The 26,240-nt window shown below is 41.0% G+C and overlaps 1 protein-coding gene across 2 annotated transcripts in view; it reads left to right on the forward strand.

Annotated features, from left to right (window-relative positions):
* The first annotated feature begins 680 nt into the window (after positions 1-680).
* The window catches only part of Nt5c2 (5'-nucleotidase, cytosolic II), a 73,655-nt gene continuing 48,095 nt past the window's right edge, over positions 681-26,240 (forward strand). Inside the window, exons 1-2 of one of the 2 annotated variants that reach the window (XM_052184367.1) lie at positions 681-816; positions 12,921-13,040. In XM_052184367.1, the coding sequence (XP_052040327.1) occupies positions 12,940-13,040 (101 nt within the window). In that variant the 5' untranslated portion in view covers positions 681-816; positions 12,921-12,939. Of the gene's footprint in view, positions 817-883; positions 949-12,920; positions 13,041-26,240 lie in introns of those variants that run through there. The other variant, XM_052184378.1, reaches the window with a different exon arrangement.

The following is a 26,240-nucleotide window of genomic DNA, read 5'->3' on the forward strand; positions in this document are numbered from 1 at the left end:
ATAATCAAATCAGCCAAATGCCCAGGAGAAAGACAAAGATCCTCAGAATTAGGACAGAGGGGAAACCAATGGGAGGGATCAAATATCCCCATTTGTGAAGATCTTGGGCAAAGTCCGAGGTCGAAGAACCAGTAGCTCGGTTTGTTTTCCAAGGCTCCCAGGACTAGAATTTGGTCTTTGGGATGAACTCCAGAGCTGCCCAGACTAAGGAATGCAACGTTCTGTTAAAAATGGGCGGGGTGTATTGTAGTGAAGTGCGGTGATGGGTGTCTGCTTGTTCAACTACTCCTATTCGCTAGGATCCAGAACTAAGCCTGGAGTCTATATTGTTTCATTTTATCAATATTATCTCCGATGAGTCAACTGTGTGTAGTCAGGTTCCTTGGTTGGTTCACTGGATAAGTAGTCAAACTAGGATTTGAACTCATTCTGATAAACCCCAAAGCTGGTTCTTATGGCTTCCACGGAGTTGAGTTCAAGGTCTTTTCAGGGAGACCCTCAGGTTCGTTTGTCTACCAGACTCTACTGCTAGAAGTAAGGGAAACACTCTTTCCACTTTAGGAAAAGCCTCCTGCAGAGTAGGCGGGGTCACCTAAGATAGGGGCGGGGTAGCCAACAGTGTGCTGAGGGGAGCAGGCAAAACGCCAAGAGGTGGCTATCCCAAGGAAATGGATAGGTTGTTGACGTGCATCACCCTCGGAGCTTAGCAGCCCCGTGAGTTCTGTGGTTGGAAGTTCCCCGAGCCCCGTGAGGGGCTGAGGCAGGTCCACCCGCCAGGGAGCATCGCTGCGGCTGACTTTCTGCGGCGGAGCCCGGGTAAGGAACAGAGCGCAGGTCCCTGGCCAGGCGCGAGCTGGGGGCGGCGCCGGGGCGGCGGGGGCGGGGAGGGCGCGCGCCGAGGCGGCTGCGGCAGTTGCGCGCTGGGATTGCTGCCGTGCGGTGGGGCCGGTGAGTGCGGCGGCCCCCGCGGCGGGCGGGTGGGGGCTTGGAGCGGGCGGCCGGCGAGCGAGCAAGCTGGGGAGGATGCGCGGCGGAGCGCGCGACCCCGCGGCCCCCCGCCGTCCTCCCGGGCGTCCCTTTCCTCAGGGCCCCTTACCCCAGCCCGGATCTGCCCACGCGCCCACGGCCTCAGCGCCCCGGGGTGGCGCACGCCCGTGGCCCCGGGCGCCCCCGTCCAGCCGCAGCCCCTTCCTCGCGCGGCGGCGACGCCCCCGGCCCACGTCATGCTCGCGCCATTGTTTCCCAGCGTCCGCTCGCTGGGACCCCGCCTTTCCCGCGGAGTGGGCGGGCGGTGCTCTCGGTTCCCCCTCGTCTGTCTCGGCCGGCTGCCTGGCCTCAGTTCTTCTCGTGAGGCGGCCGCGGGGCTCCCCTCATGGACTGCGAGCCTGGCCGTGTTTGGATCTGCCCGCGGAATGGCTCACGAGCCAGTTTTGTGGTGCGCGGTACTTCCTGGAAAGCTCACATCAGTTGCAAGTCTCCCCTAAAGACGTTTGCAGGCGGTTTGTCCCTCGCCTTTTTTCTGGGGCCCCCGAAGCCCTGCAGGGCGAGATGCAGAAGTGGGGCCTGTTACAAGAACAGCGTTTTGAGCGGTTGGCTTTGCCTGGCCTCAGCCTTTAAAAGCATTAGATGAAGGTTTGTGTTGGACTTGTTTCACAGCCTCGGTAGTAGAGGGCTGTGCTCTAATGCTCTAATAGCACTCTGAAATGACAAGTCACTCAACACACGGTTGCATGTTCTCCACCACATCTGCGCGTGCCTGCCCGCACATTGTTTCATAATGACCGTAGACTATTAATTTTTCTTAAGGGATGCAAATTCCTTTGGCCGACATGTGAAGGGGGAGGTTGATAAAACAGTGCCATTTGTCACAGACGTAGTGAGTATAGGTCTTTTGACTTAGTCACCTTAGCATTTCCCATCAGTGGCTAAGAATTTATGCAAGAGAAGACATCAGGGCTTGGTGGTTCTGTTCAACAAACCAGCTAGTTAAAAACTGAAATAAAGTCTTTGAGGGTGCCTCTCAGTGACAAGGTGGTTATGCTGGGCTGTTGTACACAGATCAATGCTTCCATACTTACTTGCCAAGAGTATTTCCATTACAATATGAACATTTTTTTGTGGGCCTTGAGCCGGCTGTGTACCCTAGTGGCCTCGAACTGGGGATCTTTCTCTCCCAGGTCCCTAACAGGTATTAATAGGTTTGTTCCACCATGCAAGGGCTTGGGAAACTGTTTTAAGCTTTGCTCTTACCAAAAAGATTAACAAAACAAAAAACCAAATTCAGTACTATTGGTTGTTGCATTATTTTCAACCTAGAATTTAATTTAGAACAGCTAACCTGTAAAATAAGATGTCCTTCAAGATTCCGTTGTATGAAAATGTATAATCAGCGAGAAGCTTATAATGATTAATGTGAATACTCACAGTGCCTGCTGGCCTTACTAGATGACATATGTCTTCCTGAAGAGAGCCAGATTATGGGGGACTGTTTAAGAGAGTGTTCATTTATGTGACAAGACTTGGCTGTATGAGGAAATTAGTGCCCCAAACATATTTAGAAAAAGTCAATGTTTATGTTGTTAATGCTGTTCATTTGGCATTTCACTCGAGACGGTCCTGCTATGCATCCCAGGCTATCCTAAAAGTTCTCCAGTCTTCCCTGTACTGTGCACACACTTCTTGGCCAATGTCTAAACTGTAGGATCTCAGTTTGGTGTGGTGGTTCACCGGAGAGGCAAGGGCAGGTGAATCTCTGTGTGTTCAAGACAAGCCTGGTCTGGGTGGCAAGTTCAGGACAGCCAGGGATAATAAATACTATCTCAAAACAAAATAACAAACAAAACAAAAACCAAAAATAGTTTTTAATAAGTGTACAGGATTTCTCCAGTGGGAATTGAACTAGGGACTGAGCTCAGGCTAGGCAAAGCATCTACTATTGAAATATGCTCCTGCCCTTTGAAATTTTATTTTTAGATCCTTTGTAAGCTGCTCATTTTGTGTTCCTCTTCCCAGGGCCCAGCACCCACCCATGCACCTGTGTAGTTTAGACTGGGCTCCAATTTGGGATCCTTCTACCTCAGCTCTCCAAAGTGCTGGGATTATAGGCATGTGCCACCGTGCTTGCCTGGGCTTGAAAAAAAAAAAGCAAAACAAAAACCAACCTGCCTCCATCTTAACAAGATATTTATGTTTTACTTTTTTGTTTTCTAGCTTTTCTGAGATAAGGTAGGTTTCAGACATTTTTACCCTGGGCTGGCCTCAGATTGACCTGCATAAGCTCTTCAGGTGCTTGGATTGCAAAGTGAGCCACCATGGGTGACCTCAGATGCAGACTTTCACTCAGTGATGGTTACTGCATATGCTTTGCTGCTGGGCTTGATCTGGTTTTCATTTTTGGATGCTCTGTTACAGGCTTTTTTGCTCTGTAGTAGGCAGTGCCTGGCACACATGCTCTCAGTGATGTTTGTTGATGTGATGTTTTTAGCTTTTGTGACAACATCTACTAACATGAGATGCTAACTATCACAAGGCATATGCTAAGTGACAAGTGAGTAGTGAAAGCTGTACTCTAAGCCAGGAGCCAGCTCTACGGACAGTTTAAGGGCAGTAGCACCAGATGAAGCCAGGAACAGATGTTCTGGTAAGCTCTTTACAATATAATGTTACTGGATTCTTTGGAGCTAGGGCAGAATGAATAAAGAGAACCCTGTCCCCCTTTTAAAAATAAAATGTGGGAGGGGCAGTGAGTTGAATTTTTTTTTTTTTTAGGTTCAAACTCGAGGATGTTAATTTCATTAAATGAAGTTGGTAACAAATTATCATGGAGTACTAAAATTTTGTCATTTGACCATTACATATTTTTTGTTATATTTATTCATATTTTATGTGTTGAGTGTTTTGCTTGCATGTATGTATACCACTTGTGTGCCTGGTGTCTATCAAGATCAAAATAGGGCATTGTATCTCCTGGTTCTGCAGCTCTAAATGGTTTTGAACCACCATGTGAAAGCTAGGAATTGAACTCAGGTCTCCTGAAGAGCAACAAATGTGCTTACTCTCTGAGCTGTCTCTCCAGTCCCAACAAGTCTTAAATACTTTTATTTTTTTAAGGGAGGGAGCGGAAAGGGCTTGAGATGGGAATCTCACTCAATCTTAACTGGCTTGGAACTCAGTAGCTCAGGCTAGCCTCCAACTTATAATTCTCTTGCTTCAGCCTCTTAGGGCTGGGATTGTAGGTGAGGGCCAACATGCCCTGTTTTATATCACTTTATTGATTGAAATTTGATTGCATTCTATAGAGATTGCTTGCAAAAGTTTGTGGAAAATAACTAGCAATAAAACAACAAAAATCCAATAGCAATAACAGAAAACCCCCTAGTATCAGGGTAGTAAAAATCCTCCCCCTTTTAATGCTGAATACAGAATCAGAAAGATTAAGTTGATGTGGAGACTGTTGAACTGTTGATTCTACCATTTGTGTGTCTCTGTTGGCTGAGAACCATTATTAGGAGTGCCAAATGAAAGAGCCCGTGTGACAGGATCTACTTGGAAAACCTGGCACCTGAAACTTAATAGCTTTTTTAAAAAAGTGAGCCTAGTAGTGATGAAAGCAGGAAGATCAGGGGCTTACTTTAAGGTTGCAGGTTCCAAATGGAATTCAAGGCCAGCCTCAAGAGTCATGACACCCTGTCTCAAAAACACACAGCCATTTTAAATGTTAGAGTGCTTTCATTTCAAAGGACTACTGGAATTTACATTTTTTAAAAGTATAATAATTTATTTAATCTGTTTCTTTTTTGTTGAGAATTTCATATGTTGAATACTGTATTTGTAAAACCTTCCTTTTTCTTTACCCTCCTCAACTCCTCCGGTGCACACACCTCATTCTCAAATGCATAGTCTCTTATTACTGTGACATTATATATACAGACAAATCTATAACCTGGTAAGTTCATTTACTATTGCTCATATCTGTATGTGATTAGCGCTGACTACTTGGAAGTGAATAACCTGTCAGGGGCTCATCTCTAGAGAAGACTGATCTGACTTTTTTTCCAACCATTAGTTTCCTATAGCACATGGTATGGGTGAGACTTTGTGACTCCCCTCAGCTGATGCTGGCATGTCAGTTGGCAGTGGCACTTTCAGTCACTTTCTTAGGCAGCCATTGTCAGGTGTTCGTGGTGCAGTGTTCCTGTCATATCAAGAACACACTGTCTCACAGCAGAATCGTGGGCCTTTGCCTCTTAGAAGTCCTCCTTTTCCAAAATGTTCTTGAGCCTTGGCTGTAGAGATTGTGTTGTAGACCTATCATTTGGATCTGGGCACCCACGGTCTGTTGTTCTCTGCATTTTGAGCAGTGTTTGTGGCTTTCTACAGTGGTCTCTGATGGAAAAAAAAAAAGTGAGAGCGGCACTTCCCTGTGGGAGTAAGGACAAGTGTTGAGCACTTGTCAGTGGTAGCACATTCTCCTCTAGGTTCCATGGCTTCACCAGCCACGGCTCCTTAGCTAACGCCCAGCATGGATTCCCTCCTGCTGAGTGGGCCGTAGTCCAATTAGTAAGTGTCACTATTGCATCTTTAGTGACAGCTTGACATTTGGTCAAGGTTGTGCTTCACAGGCCATTGTGTTGATTGATTGCTCAGGTACTGTCAGAGCTAGTCCTAGGGGAGAAGACTTCCAGGCCATGTCCATCCCAATTCCTCCAAGTCCTGTCTGAAGTGTATGCCATCTTCAGCAATAGGGTCTTACCTTCGAGTTTTGGGAGCCACCAAGTACAGCAGCGGCAATTCCTTCCATTATTTTTTGGACTTGTGGCCAACAACTTCAAAGGGAATTGCTTATACCTGGTCATTGGGTTTTTGTTTGATAGTCTGGCTTTTAGGGGTAAATAGTGTTTTTTAAAGTTCCTTGTTTTAGTTTCATGGAATGTGTAGTATATAATGTTGTTTTGTGGTGCTAGGGGCCTTGTGCATGCTAGCAAGTGCTCTATGGCAACACGTCCCCAGCCTTTTCCCCACTCCTGAAGTTTTTATTTTGATAAGGGTTTTCATATGTTGTCTAGGCTGACCTAGACATCACCATGTAGCCCAGGCCAGCCTTGGACCTAGTCTACCTGCCTTCAGTCTCCAGGAGAGCTTGTATTACAGGCTGTTGCTACCAGACCCAATTTAAAGGTTCTTTGGACTGCTGGCCCAGCAGGTAAAAGCACTATCCTTGCAAGCCTGATCCCTGAGTTTGATCCCTGTGGCCCACATGGTGGAAGGAGAGAATTAACTCCCACAAGTTGTCCTTTGATGTCCATATGCATCCTGTGGCACAAGGGTGTCCTAACCCAAGATAGATAAATGTAATAAACATCTTTTTAAATTTTAGCTTGTTCTGTTTTTCTTCAGATCCTATAAGAGCATGTCAGATCCCATTACAGATGGTTCTGAGCCACCATGTGGTTGCTGGGAATTTAACTCAGGACCTATGGAAGAGCAGTGCTTTTAATTGCTGAGCCATCTCTCCAGCCCCTACTTTGCATTTTTAAAGTACATTTTATTTACTATGTGTAAACACACACCAAAATGCATGCCCACACAGGACATGTCTTTGTGTACACAGAGGACAACTTGTGGGTATTGGGACCCAGAGGTTGAAGTCAGGTCAGAAGGCTTGGGGGTGAACACCTTCATCTGCAGAGTAGTCTGGATGCTCTGTTTTGTTTTGAGACAGGGTTTTTGTCAGGAGCCCTGGCTACTGTGGAATTCACAATGTCAAGTAGCCTACCTCACACTGATCTTGTGGCTGCCTATGACTCCCCATTACCCTGTCTTTACCTTACAAAAGGTTCCTGGAAGGGCCACCATGTTACTCCCTTCTTTTTTTCTTTTCTCTTCTTTTTCTTCTCTTCTCTTCTCTTTTCTTTTAAACAGTTCTTCTCTTGAGAACTGGCACCTTACTCCATTTTCTGTCATTGATTTTTGTTTTGTTTTTGAGACAGGTTCCTGGAAGGGCCACCATGTTACTCCCTTCTTTTTTTCTTTTCTCTTCTTTTTCTTTTCTTCTCTTCTCTTCTCTTCTCTTTTCTTTTAAACAGTTCTTCTCTTGAGAACTGGCACCTTACTCCATTTTCTGTCATTGATTTTTGTTTTGTTTTTGAGGCAGGCTCTTTTTTTTTTTTGTTTTGTTTTTTTTTTTTTTTTTTTGAGACAGGCTCTTATAGAACCCAGACAGTCTCAAACTCCTGTTCCTCCTTCCTCTGTCTCCCAAGTACGGGGATTCACACCCAACTCTGCAACTGATTTCTAAGGCTTCTTTCAGTTATGGTATTTCCAAAAGCTTGTGTGGTTTTCATTATTTTTTTCTTATGTATCAATTTTACATATTTATCCCACTTTTCATTTGAACATCTTAATTCTGTAGAAAATTACATGGTGGTGTAATGAGCTCTTTTATATCTTTCACCTGGATTTACCAGTAAACAGAATTGGCCATTTTACTTTATAATTTTTGCGTATAATTTAAATGTTTTCTAAAATCTATTTTCAGAGTTTGAGGCCAGCCAGGTCTACAGAGTGAGTTCCAGGACAGCCAGGGCTATACAGAGAAACCCTGTCTCAAAAAAAAACAAAATCCAAAAAAAAAAAAAAAAAAAAAACCAAAAAACCAAAAAAACAAAAAACAAAAAGAAAAAAATCTATTTATTTTGTGTGTATATGTGGGGGTGCATGTGTGCTACCGGGTGTGTGTGTAGAGATTTCTTCTCCAACCAGGAAGACTCTGGGATAAATTCAGGTTGTCACGCTTGGCAGCACATCCCTTGCCTTTACTTCCGAGCCATCTGCTTGGCTCTACATACATTGTTTTAAATTTAGAACCACTTAAAAATATGTTGTAAAGGCAATTTGCTCTTGAAAATTTTGATTTGAATATCATAAGGAGATTGCCGTACAAAACTGCAATACTACTATCACTTTAAAAATTAGTATAACATTGAGCTGGAGAGTTGGTTCAGTTGTTTGTTGTACTATCGTTCTTCCAGGGGACCCAGGTTTAGTTCCCAGCATCTCCGTGGGAGCACCCAACTATCCCTAACTAGTCAGAATGGCTCCAATACCCTGGTCTCACCTCTTTGGGTACTGATGTCTGCACATGTTAAACAGACACTATGCAGACAAAGCATCCATACACCTAAATAAAGATGTTTAAAGATGAGTATAACATTTTTACCTAATTTTCAGATAATGCTTAAAATTTCTTGGTGCTGGAAGTATATACACATCAGTGGTAGAGTGCTTGCCTGGAATGCATATGATCCTGACTTTGAGCCTTGACAAAGAAACTAAACAAACAAAACTCACAACTAACTTGTCCTAGTAATGGCCTTTATGGTTAATTCTCATTTCTAGTACTGGTTTGGAACTTTTTGGCGTGAGGGTGGTGGTGGTTTGTTTTTGTTTTCTGTTTTGAATCAAGGTCCCACTCTATTATTTCCCAAGTTGACAGCTCTGCTTCGCTTTTGCTTCTTCAGTTGCTTAGAACCGAAGGTGATGTCACCGTTCTGGCTACTAGTCTAGGATTTAATCATTATTTGCACTTAGTGCCCTTTAGGTTTGTGTGTGCATATGTGTGCACGCACGTGTACTAAGGGCTGTACGTATGGCTTTAGACTCTACCACTAAGCCCCCCTTATTTAATTTTGAGGTACAGCTCTCTAACTTTTTGCTTGTTTTCTTGATGATGTATTTTGAGTATAGCTTTTTTTGTTGTTGTTGACTATCTTTCAGTTTGGATTTGCTCAATAATTTCCTTATGTTTAGATTTAGGTGAAATGTATGTATCTGGAGTAAACGGAATGTTAATACAGTTATAGACTATGTGGTTTTTGTGTTTTGTTTGTTTTTTTTTCTGAGTCAAGGTTTCACTGTATAGCCCTGGCTGTCCTAGAACTTGCTTCTGCCTCCCAGCTGCTGGGATTAAAAGTGTGTCCACCACCACCCAGCTATGGTCTGTGCTTTATTTTTGTATTTTTGGAAAAGTTTTATAAATTGTGCTTTCTTGTTTGAATTTATAGGCAATGCTTTCTTTTGCCTTGTTTGTCTTTAACATGGTGCTCAGGTAGCATTTGTTGTATACATTCTCTTTCCACCATTGTATTTGACATAAAACCATACTGCAAGCCAATAAAGACAAGATAGGTCTTATTTATTTTTTTTTTGGTTTTGTTTTTTTTTTTGTTTGTTTTTTGTTTTTTGAGACAGGGTTTCTCTGTGTAACCCTGGCTGTCATGGAACTCACTTTGTAGACCAGGCTGGCCTCGAACTCAGAAATCCACCTGCTTCTGCCTCCTGAGTGCTGGGATTACAGGCGTGCACCACCACTGCCTGGCTTTTATTTATCTTATTAATCAAGACAGGGTCTTATGCAAGGTAGGCTATTCTCAAACTCTGTACATAGCTGAGGATAACCTGAGATTTTTTTGGCTGCACCTCTGAGTGGTGGACTCACAGGCTGCACCAGTACACCAGGCATGGAGGACTGGACACAGGGTTATGCATGCTAGGCAAGCACTCCACTAACTTTAGCCTTGTTCCCAAATTTACTGTTATCTTTTATAGTGTTAGAGACTGAACCTTGTGTTGTGTATGGGGCCAGTGTGTGTTCTACCACTGCGTTATACACAATTTACTTACTTGCTATGACAAAGTTTCATGCGACCCTTTGTAGCTGAAGATGACCTTTACTTACTACTATCCCTGCTCCCACCCTGAGTGTTGGGATTATCATTGTAGACAGCCAGTTTATGTGGTGCTGGATTCCATCCCAGGCCTTGTACTGGTTACATAGACATTCTAACTGCGTGTACTTCAGTCTTACTTGATTTTTGTTTTGTGTTTGTGAAATTTATATTTTTGTGCATTATGAGCTTGTGACAATTTGGCATGTCATTTTCAGAAATGCCATCCTTGTCCTTTGAATCAGGCCTCTCGTTGGCCTCTCTCTAGTGGGCTCCAGGATTTAACCTCAGGTTTCATGCTCTGTAAGAAAGGCGCTCATGGTTTGGAGGCATGCACTTCACTGTCTGAGCTTCTTACTGCTTCTGGTTTATGTTTCAGATAGATTTTATAAATGAATTCTTGAAATAGTTCTGTCTTTGGGTAGAAGATTAAATTTAATATATTTAAATTGACATGGAAATTTTTATGGTAGGGTGAGAACCTTTGATATGTGATGGGAATTGTGAAGTTTTGGGCCTGAAAGTAGAAATTAATTATACATTTTTCTAAGCATAAAGTGTTTTGTGCAGAGGCATTAAGTATTAAAACATTGTAGGTTCAAGTGTTATAAATTCAGCACTTTTGCGTGCCAGCCACCCACTGATTTTAGCACCTTACACATCTCCTTTTTTGAAGATGGGGTCTCAGGTATTCCAGCCTGGCCTCAAACTTGTTCGGAAGCTGTGAATGGCTTTGACTTCCCTGCTTCCTACCTCTACCTCTAATGTGCTGGATTATGGGCCAATATGCCCTGCTAAGTTTGTATTTCCAGTTAGAATTTCAGAGTAGAGATAGGACAAGGCTGTTGCTTGAATCAGAAAAACAAATTGTCAAGGCAACAGGAACTGCACTTCTCACTTGATGGAATCTTCTCAGCCTTGTCATCTTCTACTAGAGAATAAGGATTCTTTGTTCTAAAGCCTGGTGTTGAGAGGTTAGCAAAATATTACTACATTATGAAGCCATGAACACATTTGTGAACCAAGGGTAAAATTTTTACAGATTCACTTAGAGCATTAAAAGAAACTTGGACAGTATTGTTGGGTCTTCAGGCTTGTATACAAATTAGCTTTTGAATAAAAAAAGCTTGAAATATAGAGGGTGAACACTTAATTTATTTCACATATTTACATGTGGTGTGTATGTGTGTGTGTGTGTGTGTGTGTGTGTGTGTGTGTGTGAGAGAGAGAGAGAGAGAGAGAGAGAGAGAGAGAGAGAGTGTGAGTTGACAGGTCTGTTAGAAACAGGGTCTTCCATGTTAGTTCAAGTCTATTCTAATTTACTATGTAGACTAAGGCTGGTCTTGAACTTTTGGCAGTCTTGGCTGAGTCTTGCCTCAGCTCCCAAATACTGACATTACAAGTGTGAACTGCCATGCCTGTATATGGGAGAAGTACATGTATTTCTGTCTGTGTATTGTTTGTTGTGCATGATGATTGGGATAGGGCTGAAAATAGAGTTTCAATTTCATGGGGCTTATAGTTGAAAGAGAGAAAGAGACAGGCAGTCACTGACACTGAGATAGGGATCAAAGGCATACTTAGTTTTTCGAAATGTTATATGCAAAAAATATGTATACTGTTCCCAGCCCTATCCCTTTACCTCTTTTGAAATTGGTTAGCCATCTCTTTGGTATGCAGATTCTTTTTATTCCCCTCCCACTCCCCCAGAGACAGGGTTTCTCCGTGTAGCCCTGGCTGTCCTGGAACTCACTCTGTAGACCAGGCTAGCCTTGAACTCAGAAATCTGTCTGCCTCTGCCTCCTAAGAGCTAGGATTAAAGGCGTGAGCCATCACTGCCCAGCTTTGGTATGCAGATTTTTAAAACATTGTGTGTTTGTGTGTATCTGTCTGTCTCTGTTTCTCTCTGTATGTGTGTGTGGCATGTGTTATATGTGCAGGTGAAGACAGCATCACATCCCCTAAAGAGGAGTGTAGGTGGTAGTGAGCTGGCTGATGTGGGTACTGGGACTGGAGTCAAGAGTAGCAGTCACACTTAACCGCTGAGCCATCTCACCAGCACCAGTGATAACAAATATTTTGAGTGTTGGCTTTGACAATTTATTGTACAACTTGGGGCAAATGCTATAAACACCTGTGGATAAAGCAACGAGACAAACGGAAGGAAGGAAATGGAGAGGGCTTCTCATTGCATAGCCAGGCCCAAGGCAACCCCAGCACTGGAAAGAAAAGGAGCAGGGGCAGAAAGCTAGTGCTCATAGCCTCACTATGAAAAAATAAAAGATGTTTTGTGATGTTGGGATTGAACCCAGGGCCATAAATGTCCTAGGCAGGAGCTTTTCTATGGAGCTGCCTTGGTCCCACCCTGTGAATTATGCTGGATGTTGAGTAGTGAGAGGTGCACTAATCTGAGTATAGCAGTAAGCCATTAGGCTTGATATGTCTGTTTAGCAGAATAATAGTGTGTTGATTCTCTCCTAAGGCCTATGACCTGTCTAGTCTCACGAGAGACTTTCAGGCAGCTGTACCATTGTAAAGTTCTATGTACAGTAGTGACTACTCAACAAAAAAATCTGTGCCACTGAAGAATCTCACTCCTTACATATCTCTATGGTCTTGAGGAGTGGTGGATTCATGCAGCCCCCAAGTCTTCCCCCCCATGAAGGAATGTCAGTACAGAATCTACAGTGATTCATGAATGCAATTGTTGTTGAATCTGGAGAACACAGTTACAACTTTGCTCTCTTATGTGAATATTACCTGAATATTTTTAACAACTACACGTTTGGTTTATTTGAATTGGCTTACTATTGTGACATTTGCATGCTCAGAATGCTATATTCTAGATGTTTTCACAAACACTGGTAGTTTAATAAAAATGTAACTTGGTTGTAGAATGCTTGCTTAGTTATGGGAGGCTCTGCATTTGATTTCCAGCAGTAGTAAAAGCAAAACAGAGCAAGATAATATACAAGTGAAAACTTGGAGGAAAGTGAGATCTAAAAACAGCATAGGTACTATCAAGTACTTCATGCAGATACTCAGCTGCCTACCTACTCTGTCCCTGATGGTTATCCTAATGTGATGAAAGGGGTACATCTTAACAGCAACAGTGTCTAAAAAGAATTGTTTAAATGGCATGTTAGTGTAGCAGTGCCAATATAAGGTTACTGAATTGTTGATTTTCTTTTCTAGAATTCATCTTACAAATAAAATGACGACCTCCTGGAGTGATCGCCTACAGAATGCAGCAGATGTGCCTGCTAACATGGATAAGCATGCCTTGAAAAAGTACCGTCGGGAAGCCTATCACCGGTAAGATGACTTTATCCTCAGAACACCTCGAGGAATACTTCTACTCTTACTCTTCAGGTGATGGATAATATACAGAGATATTACGTAATTTATCACAGAGCATATAGCTAGCTTGTAGTTCAAATCAAATGACATTCAGGCTTTTAACTGTAGCACACGGGTGTAGCTACTGTAAAAATGCTGAAGAAAGTCTTAAAATTTTAGGTGCTAGAAAATTGCACCTAGTAAATTGGATTAAAACTTGTTTTTACCTTTCTTCTCCATAGTTTCACATAGACCATACTGGTATTGAGTTCCTATCAGTCCTGCTTCAGTTTGTCAAGTACTGTGATTATAGATATGCACCACTACATCTAGGTTTCTTCCTTTCTTTAAAGATGAGGTCTGCCGTGTTGCTCAGGCTGGCCTTGAATACACAGGCATAAGCGTTCCTTTAGTCTCAGCCTTCCAAGTAGCCAGGACAGCAAGTACTACCATGCCTAGCTAAGATTGAAATTTTTTAAAACTTATTTATGATGATGATGTGTTTGTGTGTGTGCACACACACGCATGCGTGTGGCCATGCCACAGTGCACGTGTAGAAATTAGAGGACAATTCTGTGACTTCTGTTCTCCCCTTCCTTCATTCTTTATGTGTGTTCTGTGCTTTAAGGCAGGTTTCCAGCCTTACTCAGCAGCTGCTGTTACTGCTGAGGACGAAATACTTAACTGCAGCTTGCTATAAACTGATTATAATTTTTTTTTTTTTTTTTTTTTTTTTTTTTTTTTTTTTTTTTTTGGTTTTTTGGATTTGGTTTTTTCGAGACAGGGTTTCTCTGTGTAGCCCTGGCTGTCCTGGAGCTCACTCTGTAGACCAGGCTGGCCTCGAACTCAGAAATCCACCTGCCTCTGCCTCCCAGAGTGCTGGGATTACAGGCATGCGCCACCACCGCCCGGCCTGATTATAATTTTTAGGCAGAATTTAAAATTCTGTTTGCTCAACCCAGGTATTGTAGTACATACTTGTGATCTTAGCACTTGGGAGGTAGAAACAGGAGGATCCTGAGTTCAGGGCCAGCTTGGGCTATAAGAGTCATTGTCTCAACAAGATAAAAACACAAAATACAGAATAACAATTTTGTTCACAATATTAGAATTAATTAAAAAGTGTTATACATTTCTGACCTTGGCTTTCTATATTGAAAGAGTGGACATGTAGCCTGGTTAATAGTTGGTTTTTATTATTAGCTGATGATAACTTTACTAGTGGGAGGTCTCTGTGTAGCATTTCTGGGCATTAGGCTATTGTTCCTGCAGCCCTGTAAGAGTGAAAATATTTCTGGTTCCTGTCAAGCCTCTAAATTACATGTGGGAGTTGATAGCTCTCCTTTTTGTGTAGTGTGCTGGTATATGCCATAGAAATTCAAGTATAGAACAGAATTTTAAAACTTTTAAATGTTTATTGTATTATTGTGAGCATATGTGATATGCATGTGTGAACGTAGGCACTCATGTATGGAGGTCACAAGACACTGTTGAGGAGTTGATTCTCTCCTCCTCCTGTGGTTTCCAGAGGTTGAACTCAGGTTACTAAGGCTTGTACCCAGTGAGCCATCTCTTGTTTATCTGTAGAAAGAAAACATAGGGCTGTGGCTTGGCTCAGTTGGCAGAGGGCTGGCCTAGCCACAGAGTCCTAGGCTTGACCATAGCTTAGTTCAAACTAAGCATGGCGGCACATGCTTGTAACCTCATTACCTGAGGCAAAGACAGAGGAATTAAAGTTCCAGGTTTTTCTGAGCTACACAGAACGTTCAAGGTCATTTTATGCTACATGAAATCCCTTCTTGAGTGAAAGAAAATACAGCACAAATATTCTGCTGAATAAAGGTGTTCTATATATTTATGTCTCAATATTTGGTTAGTCTTTAGGCCCTAGAGCAATGATTTTCAACCTTTCTAATGCTGTAACCCTTTAATATAGTTCCTTATGTTGTGGTGACCATCAGCCATAAAATTATTTCTAAAATTGTTGCTACATTGTAACTGAAATTTTGCTTTTACTGAACTGTATGTAACATAAATACCTGATATGCAGGGTATCTGATATGCAGCCTCCAGTTCTAGAGGATACATTTGGGTACATTAGCATTTTTTAGCTGGACAAACAGGGCTTAAGTTACACAGTGAAGAGAGATGAACATTAACATTTCTAGCAAACGTCATCTGGTATTGCATGCCATAACTCAAATACATTTCTGACTCACCTAGAAAGGTATTTCTTATAATAATTTAGATGCGTTCCACACCCTTCATTGTTCATAAGGTAGGAGTAAATGTGAAACAATAGAAATAATCACAAAACATCTCTCAAGGTTTTCAGTTTAAACTATGGTTCACTGTGTGGGTCACACTCAGTATACGCTTATAACCTTCCTACCTTAGACTTCTGATTGCTGGTATTATAGGTATATTCTAGAAGCCCTTGTTATTCCATTTTCAATTTTTTTTGGTTGGGTTGTTGGTTCTTGTGTGATGCAGGAGTAGTGTGATGTGATCTTACATGCTAGGTAAATACTCTGCTGGGGCTTGAACTCAGGACCCTTAATACTGAGCTACATCATTCTATCCTAATAAAACACTTTTTAATTAAAAGAAAAAAATCGGTTTCTTGGCCACCGCCGCTGCCGCCGCTGCCACCACCCAGCTCTCTCTTGTTCTTCTGCCGCCGTCGCCGCCACCACCACCACCACCACCACCACCACCACCACCACCACCACCCGGCTCTCTCTTGTTCTTCTGTTGTCTCCTGGTCTCTCCTCCTCCAACCAGGTCACTCCAGACCTACCTACCTCTAATCTTTCCAGTAATTTGACTATAGCCAATTTTATTTAACCAATAGCTTTAAATCAAGGGACAAGGTTTGTACAACAAAAACTTGTAAGCATAAAAGTCACTCATAGCCCTAGACCTTTGGGTATAAAATTTAACCTTACAATACATAGCAGTAGGCCAAATTTCAATAGTGGTCCTTATTGCTTATTTATTTATGCTTAGGAAATAAAGGCCGTAATGAGCCTGTTAAGTTTCAGGGACTTCCTGAAGTGTTGGGAGTTATTTTCTCTCTGAGCCTAATTAGCTTCCTGCAGGATTGAATAGTTCATCTACCTTCAGAGCATTCTGCACATTATCACACTTTCTGCTAAGATAGAAGATTGGAGGACATTTCTACAGAACAAATAAAAATCATATAGTGTTTACTATTTTTCTTCCTTTCTTCTTTCCTTTTCCTTCCCTTCCTCCATCCCTCCCTTCCGTTTTTGAGACAGGCTTTAGATAATTCATACCCAGCCTCTGCCTTGTCTCATCATCATCAATGTTATTTGCTTCCTGCTAGTGTTCTGCATCTCAGAGTAGAAATGACGGTGATGCATCATTAGGAAACTGAGCTTCAGGATGTGTGACTTGTTCTGCCTTCACTTCCTTGTTATGATTGTTCAGTTTTTGACCTGGGGATAATTGTCTCTCCAAACCCTTCATTGGAATATGTTATGGTTTAGTCAGAGTAATCCAGTATGTGTAGACGTCACAGTACCTGAAAGAAGCACATTAGAGAGTCACCTCTGTGTTTACACTTGGGAGCTAGTGGTGTTCAGTACAGGTCAGACTTTGTAGTCCTCAGATCCACAATGGAGCTCTCGGAGCTTTCATCAGCCCTTCCCATTGACTGTGCCTATGATGCTGGAATCAGGTATTTGGATTTACCATTTGAAGCTCTGATGGTGATAGTAAAGCAAACTTTCTTTAATATAGGGGAATTGACTTTTTCCTCTGTGAACATAATGAATTTAGTAGTTTTTTATTATATTGTATTGAAAATTGGTAATTCAACTTGTGAATTTGTAGTTAAGTAGTTATTTGCATTACTTTAAAAAGCGCCTATAATCTGAGCATTCAGGAGTCTGAGGCAGAAAGAATTGCCAGGAGTTTGAGGCTAGTGTTAGCTACACTGTGAATTCTAGTCCAGCTTAGCTTCTATAAATGAGCCTTTGCCTCAAAAGAAAAAATATGCAATTCCTTTGTCTTTAAAAAATATAGAAACATTCACATGTTTATCTGAGATTATAATACCAATATTATTTTGGAGATAAAAATCTCACTATATAATAACTCTAGTTGTCCTAGAAATTGTTATGTAGACCTAGTCTCAAACTCACTGAGATTCACCTGCCTCTGTTACCCATGTGCTGGGATTAAAGGTGAGTACCACCATGTCTGGCCTTGAAATTTTCTTTTTTCCCTCCCTCCCTCCCTTCCTCTCCTTCTTCCCGCCTTTCTTTATTCCTTTCCTCCCCCTCCCTTCTTTTGGAATTTTGAGACAAGTTTTCTCTGTGTAGCCCTAGCTGTCCTAGAACTTGATCTGTAGACCAGGCTGGCCTCAAATTCACAGAGATCCACCTGTGCCTCCTCAGTGTTAGGACTAAAGTTTTCTTTTAAGATTTATTTTTTTAAGTCCAGAGACCAGAGATACCAGGACTTCCTGGAGCTGGACATACAGATGTTTGTGAACTGCTAATCTATATAGGTTTTGGGAATCAAAACTTGGGTCCTCTGCAAGATAGATTTGTATTTTTGTTTGTTTGTTTGTTTGGTTGGTTGGTTTTTTGAGACAGGGTTTCTCTGTGTAGCCCTGGCTGTCCTGGAACTCACTCTGTAGACCAGGCTGGCCTCAAACTCAGAAATCCACTGCCTCTAACTCCTGAATGCTGGGACTAAAGGTGTGTGCCACCACTGCCTGGCGCGATTTGTATTCTTAACCACTGAGCTCACTTTCCTGTGCTCTGAAATTATTACTTAAATTGAATTTAATTCTTCAAAGCCTTGCCAGTCTTTATTTAAACCCATTGAAAAATGATTTCTTCTTAAATGAATTTAAGAAATAAAAATGAATTTGTTGGCATTCATAAAACAATTCTTTAGTACCCATTTTAGCATGTTAGTACTAGTAGATTTGGAAATGTTCATAATGATTTCTTTTGACTAAAAGGCAAGTACCAGGTTTACAAGGAGAAACTGTCAGAGAAGACTGGTAAATTTTAATTTCCCTGTTAACCACTTAAAGATATCATTGAATGTTTTTGTTTTTCCAAACAAATTGAGACAAATGGTTGATTGCATTTATTTGGCACTATATAATAAATTGATACATGTGTATATAATGCATAATGACCAAATCTGAGTAATTAGCATTTTAACCTCTTTAAACATTTATCTTTGTGTTGGGAGGTATAGGACTGATTTCTTCCATCTGTTTATAATAAATCCTAAGTTATTTCAAACCATTCACCCTACTGTGCTATGGAACACCAGATCTTAGTTCTAAATAGATATAATTGGGTAACAATTACCCAACCTCTCAATATCCCCCTACCCACCGACCTTGCTTGTGTCTGGCAACCTTGATTCTGTCTCTTCTGTGAGATCAACATTGTAAATTTTACATAGGAATGTAGAATGCAGTACTTGTCTGTTTTTTCAGTTGTAATAATAGCTTTTATTTGCCTGATGTAACTGTCATCTCTGAAGCTTGCTGCCTTAGTTTGCTAACTTAGACCCAGTCGTAGCTTCTAGACTGTATAATCTTATCTAGACCTAGAATATTTTCAGGCTCTGAGACTTGCTGCTGAATCAGATCTCCCTTTATTTTCCTTCTGTGCTCTGATAGACTAATTCAGTGTAGCTATTCTGACAAACTCCTCTCTGAGCTGACTTACTCCATTTGGCTTCTCTCTACTCTCGAATTACTCTGCCTGGTCTCACAGTCACTCTGGCCATCTCTTCTAGTCTTCTAGCTCCTGCCCATCCCTTGGCTCATTCTGTTTCTACCCAAGTCTAGTTGCTTCTGTCTGCTACCTGTCTCTCTATAACTCTCTGTAAATTGCTCCTTCCTTTTTATACTCTCTTCTTTTTTCTGTGTTCTCTTTTGTAGCCTCTTTTCTGTCTGTCCTCATGAGATTTGGGCATCTCCACCTCTGACACATTCTGTCAAATCTTTCTCTGGTTCATCACTTTGTCTGCCTCTCAGTTACATGTCATTTTCAAACATGGCTGCTTCCTTCTACAAACTAACTTTACCTTCATTGTTTGGGATTAAAGGTGTGTGCCAAGATCTGAGTCACACCACAAGTAGAAACTTTTTTTTCCAGTAAATAACAATCTTGGGTTCATAGTGTGATCAAATATCCTGCAGCACTCAGTTTTTTTTTTAATAGATAGGGTCTTATAACCCAGACTTTCCACACACTACTTATGCATTGAAGATGACCTTGAACTTCTGATTCTTCTGGGTCCATCTCCTGAGGGCTGGAATTACAGGTTTCCACCACTATTCCTAGATTATTGGTGCTGGAATTGAACCTAGGAAAGTGTATCACCAACTGAGCTGTATCCTCAGTTCCATTATTTTCATGTGTGTGTTTTGAGACAGGGTTCTTATAGTCTGTGGTTGAGGCTAGCCTTGGACTTATGGTCTTCCTGCTTCTGCCTTCTAAATATTCCATTGTATAAATATACTGTATTTGTCACATCACACAGTCTGGTATCTGAGAAGAGGCAGCCTTAATTGATTTCTGTAGAATGTCAGTTCATTCTAGGATGTAGACTGAACCAAACTGAGCCAGCCAGTAAGCAGCCCTCTATGGCCTCTGATTCAGTTTCTGCCCCTAGGTTCCTGTCCCTACTTCCTTCAGTGATAAAACTGATTGGGACAACAAATAAACACTTTCTTCCCCTAGTTGCTTTTGGTGATGTTGTTTTGTCACAGCAATAAAACCTAAAATTAATATACACTCTTCTGAACATTTGTGTAAAGTTTTGTATGCACATTTGCTTTGGTCATGTATCTAGGAGTAGAATTTGCTTTGATGTATGGTAACTGCACAAGTTATTGATAGATTGTACATGCCAATGTATCAATCATTTTACAATCCTACCTTCAGTATGTAAGCATTTCAGCTTCTCTGCATCCTTACATGATTGCTGTTGCCTTTAGATTAGAATAGCCATCTTGGTGTATGTATCTATCATTTTTTTAAGATAGGCTCTCAGTTGATGTGGAGAGTCATTTCTATAATCTTGGCACTTGGGAGTAGAGACAGGGAGGATCAGGAGTTCAAGTCCATCCTTACCTACATAGTGAGTTCAAAGCCAAGTGAAATTATATGAGACCTTGCATAAAGCGAGACCCAGACATGTTCTTACTTTGTAGCCCAGGTTGGCTTCAAACTAGCCTCAGCTTTCCAGGTGTTCTGATTACAGTTGTGAGCCACGGTGCCTTACATTTTCATGGTCTTTTTTTAAAATTTATTTTTTAAAGTTTATGCTCACATGTGTGTGTGTGTGTGTGTGTCACCTCCCCCCCACCGCTATTTATATCTATATAGGATAAGCTTATAGGATAAGCTTGTCAATTTTTTTTTTCTTTGAGACAGGGTTTCTCTGTGTAGCCCTGGCTGTCCTGGAACTCTGTAGACCAAGCTGGCCTTGAACTCAGAAATCCCTCTGCCTCTGCCTCCCAAGAGCTGGGATTAAAGATGTGTGCCACCCAAGCCAGGCGGTGGCGCACACCTTTCATCCCAGCACTCTGGGAGGTAGAGGCAGGCAGATTTCTGAGTTTGAAGCCAGCCTGGTCTGCAGAGTGAGTTCCAGGACAGCTAGGGCTACACAGAGAAACCCTGTCTTGAGAAAAAAAAAATCCAACCCCCCCCCAAAAAAAAAAAGAAAGAAAAAAAGATGTGTGCTACCACTACTGCCTGGCTGTCAATTTTTATAAAAGGGTTAGTTAGTATTTCATCAACTCCATATACATCCTTTTGAGGAGTGTTTCTACTTTTAGCGGTATTGAAGTATTTTTTTAAACCATTTTTTAAAAAGATTTATTTATTTTGTGTTTAGTACACTGTAGCTATTTTCAGACCAAAAGAGTATCAGATCCCATTACAGGTGGTTGAGAGCCACCATGTGGTTGCTGGGAATTGAACTCAGGACTTTTGGAAGAATAGTCAGTGCACTTAACTGTTCAGCCATCTCTCCAGCCTGACATTGAAGTATGTTGATCCATGGTTATGATATCTTTCCATTTTTTTAGGTGATTAATCTTTCTTAATGATATTTTAGATGGAACATATTAGTATGGAACATATTAGTCTGATGTTTTTTGTTAGATTTATTTGCAAGTATTTTGTTATTTCTGGTGCTATAGTACATGAAAGTGCCTCTTTTTTTGTTTTTTAAAGATTTATTTATCTTATGTATACAGGTGCACTGTAGCTGTCTTTAGACACACCAGAACAGGGCATTGGATCTCATTACAGATGGTTATGAGCCACCATATATTTGCTGGAGATTGAACTCAGGACCTATGGAAGAGCAGTCAGTTGTCTTAAGTGCTGAGTTATCTCTCCAGCCTGAAAGTGCCTTTTTTTAATTTCGTTTTTACGTTTTTCATTAATACTCTATGGAAAAATAACTTTTATTATTATCATTAATTTCTTAAATATATATATGTTTTGTATTTGTCTCTGTATGCCACTTGTGTACCTGGTGCCCAAGGAGACCAGAAGAGGTCTTCCAATTCCCTGGAACTGGAGTTACCATGTGCCTGCTGGGAGTCAAACCCTCTGGTAGAACACTAGTGATTTTAGTCTCTGATTCCTCTCTACAGCCCTAGAACTGGTTTTGAGTTAGAAACATTGTATGGATTATTTGAGCTTGCTTATTAGCTCTAATAATGTTGTGTTTTTAACATTTTCCATATAGTAGAATCTGACATCTTTAGAAAGAGATTGATTTCTTAGTTTTTTTTTTTTTTTTAAGATTTATTTATTTTATATATGTGAGTACATTGTAGCTGACTTTAATCACACCCGAAGAGGGCATCAGATCCCATTACTGATGGTTGTGAGCCACCATGTGGTTGCTGGGATTTGAACTCAAGACCTCTGGAAGAAGAGTCAGTGCTCTTAACCACTGAGCCATCTCTCCAGACCCGATTTCTTGGATTTTAATCAAAGAACTTTAATTTCTTTTTGCCTGCTTTGACTAAAATGTATAGTATAGTCTGAAGTGAGGTAAGAATGGATAGAATGGAATAGAATAGAGAATGGAAAAACTCTTGAGTTTTTATTTTTATTTTTTATAAGATATATTTTATCTATAAGCATTCTGCCTACATTTGTGTATCATGTATGTGTCTGGTGTCCATGGAGGGGAAAGGAGGGTGTTGGATCCATTGGAACTAGAATTATGGACAGTTGTAAACCATTATGTGAGTATTGATAACTGAACACAGGTCCTCTGGAGAATATCCAGTGCTGTTAACCACAGAGCCCCCTTCTGCCCCAGCTCTTTTTTTCATAGCTGCTCTTTATTTGAGGAAGCTCCCAACTATTTCTGTAACAGTTCTTTTTATCCTGAAGGGCTATTGAATTGTGTGTGTGTCTGTACAAGTGTGCCACAGTGTGCATGTGGAGGTCAGTTTGCTCCTTTTACATATATGTGCATCCAGAAACTGAACTCAGTTCATGGGTGTACATGGCAGGCAGTTTTAGTCTCTGATTGGGTTATATATACATCCTTATTCTTGGATGCTCGACTGCAGCATCCACCATTGTGCTTGATATGTAGTGCCGGGAGTGAGCCCAGGGCTTGTGCTGAAGAACTGTCTTCCCAGCCCAGAACAGGTGTTATTTGTTTTTAAATTGAAGAATTACTTTCCATCTCAGTTTTCTTGTCTTGTCTTGTCTTGTGCTGTCCTGTCCTGTCCTGTCTTGTCTTTTTTTTTTTTTTTTTTTTTTTTAGAGACAAGGTCTTACTTTGAAGCTCTTTCTGGCCCAGAACTCACAGAGATCAGCCTGCTTTTTTTCTCTTGTGTGCTGGCAGTAAAGATGTCTGCCACCTAACCCCCTCTCCCCACTTTTTAAAAAAATTTCAGATGAAGTGTCACTAAGTTGCCCAGACTGGCCTTGAACTCAGTAGGGACCAATCAGGCCTTGAACTTAGGAACCTTTACCTCAGCTTCCCCAGTAACTGACATTTCAGTCCTGTGTTACTAGATCTAGCTCCCATGCAGAAACCCTGCACATTATATTTGTCAGGAGGCCAGAATGTTGCAGATACTTTTCTTTCAAACTTTAGCCTGTTCTGAGATTCATCATTAACTTTTAGAATGTTCTGAATATATCCTTTATAGCAAAGATTTGTAAATATTCTTTCACATGAGCTGAATATTTTGGGTACATGGTATATATTTTTTAACACAGGTGTTTCCTTAAAAACAGTAAATAAAATCATGGAAAAGGAAGTTTAATTTCCTCTGGAATATGGTCTGGCACACAAGTACTTCCTTCTGGTAGCTTACACTATAACAGTAATTGAACTGTTCATTAAAACTAATTATTTATCTCCTCTTTTCCTGTTCTGAATAAATGGGAATGATTTTGACCGACTAAGGCTGCTCCATTCTGTGAAACTCACATTGTTTGTGTACTGTTGGAGGGCCTCTTTAGGGGGTAAATTTGCTTTTTCTGTGTTTGCCAGTAGTGATTCCTGTCTCGTACAGGACTTGCATTTGGATCGTCTTCATTTTTAACTGGCCAGTGTTAAACATTCCAGGCTATTAGTCTTTCCTGGGCTTTACTTCCCGCCTCATAGTAGGTTTTCACATTTTAAAGCTGAAGACACTGGTCCCTGAGATAGTCTAGTGTTTCTGTGCCTGAGTTTGTCGGGCTCTCTGGCCTGTGTTCTCAGAGTTAACAGTAAGCTGCGGTTCTCAGGGGCTCAGTGAGGCTTGCTTGTTGACACTGTGTTCTCATCCAGAGGAAGGAGTCGTGAGGATGTCCAAGGAAGGGTAAGTGTGCTCACTCCCCTTCCTCTGGGCTCTGTCTGCATAAAGACATGTTATCTGAGTCAGCTGAAGGTCAGTCAGCAAGGCTGTCACTCTGAGGTTGGTGGTGGAGGCAGATGGAGTGAAATTAACAAAGCTTATGGTGTATTAATGTATAACGTATTGTAAAGTCCTGTGCTGTTCTGAAAGACAGCACGAAGTGCCCTGCTTTTCCTCCTTCAGAACTCAGTTTTGGTTTTGTTTATAAAGATTAGAAGCAAACAGTGGTGGCCTACAAAGAATTGAGTGAAGTTTAAGATTTTAAAAGACATTTAAAATAAATTATACCTTTAGAAAATGGGGTGAAAGATTGAAAAGCAGTCTCCGTTTCTGTTTCTGGACAGTGGAGGCAAAAATAACTTAAAGTGTAATCTCTTATTTCTCTTCCATTTGTAATGTAAAATAGCTGTGTTAATTTTTACTTTTTTTGTTATTTTCTCAGATGTTTCAGAGTCTCTTGAGTTATTGCATCTCCTTTTTGTTACCTTTGTAACAAGTTAAGCGACAGGCTAGCTACCAGGGACTGCTGGTTGTCGCAGTCTTTCCCAGCAGTGTTCCTATGCTGGGTCTTTGCTCTGTATGGAATTCTGAAGTCGCTCTAGGGTCTTGCACTCATGGTTTACTTAAATTGAATCATTTTTTATTATGGCCAAAGTAAAATTAATTAATTATTACTGCTCTCTTTAAAACTTCTTTTAAAACTGAAGAAATAAAAGAACCAGGGTATAAATAATTCGGTATTATATTTTGATGTTTTATGGTATCACTTGAATTTGAGGGGTTTCTTTCAAATGTGAAAGTTGCAAAAGGCCTATTTCTTTAGGTGTTTTGATTTTTACCTTCAGCACTGTTATAGATGGCATCTGATAAAGCAAGTTCTGATGGGGATTATCCCAGATGCTGGCATTTGTTAGATCTGCACACGTGGTTATTTAGAAAACTCATTTGTAGATTTAGGAAGAACTATATTTTTAGATAAAGTTTAAAATTGGGACAGGTTGGGCTGGAGAGATGGCTCAGTGGTTAAGAGCACTGACTGCTCTTCCAGAGGTTTCAAGTTCAATTTCCAGCAGCCACAGGGTGGCTCACAACCATCTGTAATGGGACCCAATGCCCTCTTCTGGTGTGTCTGAAGACAGTGTACTCACATAAGATAAATAAATCTTTAAAAAAAAATTGGATAGGTAATTATTGTTTATTTTCCCCTGTGGTAAACCTGATGTTAGAGAGAGAGTATAGATCAGAAGGAAACCATAAAGGGTAAGATGGCCTTTAGGTTTGTCTCTCGGCTGATGGGACAAAAATCAATTAACTTTATTAGTTGTAGCTATTTTTAGAAATCAGTGGATAAAGTTTTGTGCTTTGGAATGATTTTTTTTAAACAACTTTTCATGTAGCCCAGGCTGGACTGTAACTCGTTCTGTACCTTAGACTAGCCTTGAACTCTGAGTCCTCTTGCCTCTGCTCTCAAGTGTTGAAATTCTAAGTGTGTGCCATATGACTTTGCTTAGAATCCTTATAGTCACTGTTTTTATCATTAATATTCATCAGTCTATTACTTTTTTGACATCTACGAAATACTTCATGTGACATAAAATGATTCTTTGAGGAAGTAGGCCATGTATTGGTACTGAATCCATAAGATTGTGATGGAGGTGAAAATTTTCCTGTTGCCTAGTGGATGTAAGGTCAGTCAGTGGTCAATGCACAATGCATTACTTGTGTTTTGTAGTGATTCTGGAGTAAACAGATCAATTGTGCTGCCAGCCAGATAAAGTCCATATAATATGTATAGTATGTAATACTTGATTATCAATAGTCATGTTAGTATTTTATGAATTATTATTTATTATAGTATACATATAAATTATTATTTTAGAGTATATTCTTTCTACTTACTGTTTAGAGCTGGACAAGTGGAGAGCCTAAGTTTGATCTTCAGAAACCATGTGAAAAAACCTGGAGTGGTAGTCCTCCCTGTGACTCCAGCTCTGGGCTCAGAGACTAGCGCATCTGTGGGGCTCACTGGCCAGCCAGCCTACCTCACTCGGAGAGTTCAAGAGTAGTGAGAGACCTTGTCTCGAAAAGTAAAAGAAAAAGAGTCATTAGTAATTATACTCAAAGTTGTTCTTCTGGCTTCCCACAGTTAAATGTGCACACAAATGTACACATGAACACACACAGACTGAGTTTGCTATAAGAAGTAAGGCTGTGCTACTCTGTTAGCCTCATGGGGCTCACCTGAGCTGCTCCTCTGGAGTATACTGAGTCCACGGGAAAGG

Source organism: Apodemus sylvaticus, chromosome 1 (assembly GCF_947179515.1).
Source record: "Apodemus sylvaticus chromosome 1, mApoSyl1.1, whole genome shotgun sequence".
NCBI lineage: Eukaryota > Metazoa > Chordata > Mammalia > Rodentia > Muridae > Apodemus > Apodemus sylvaticus.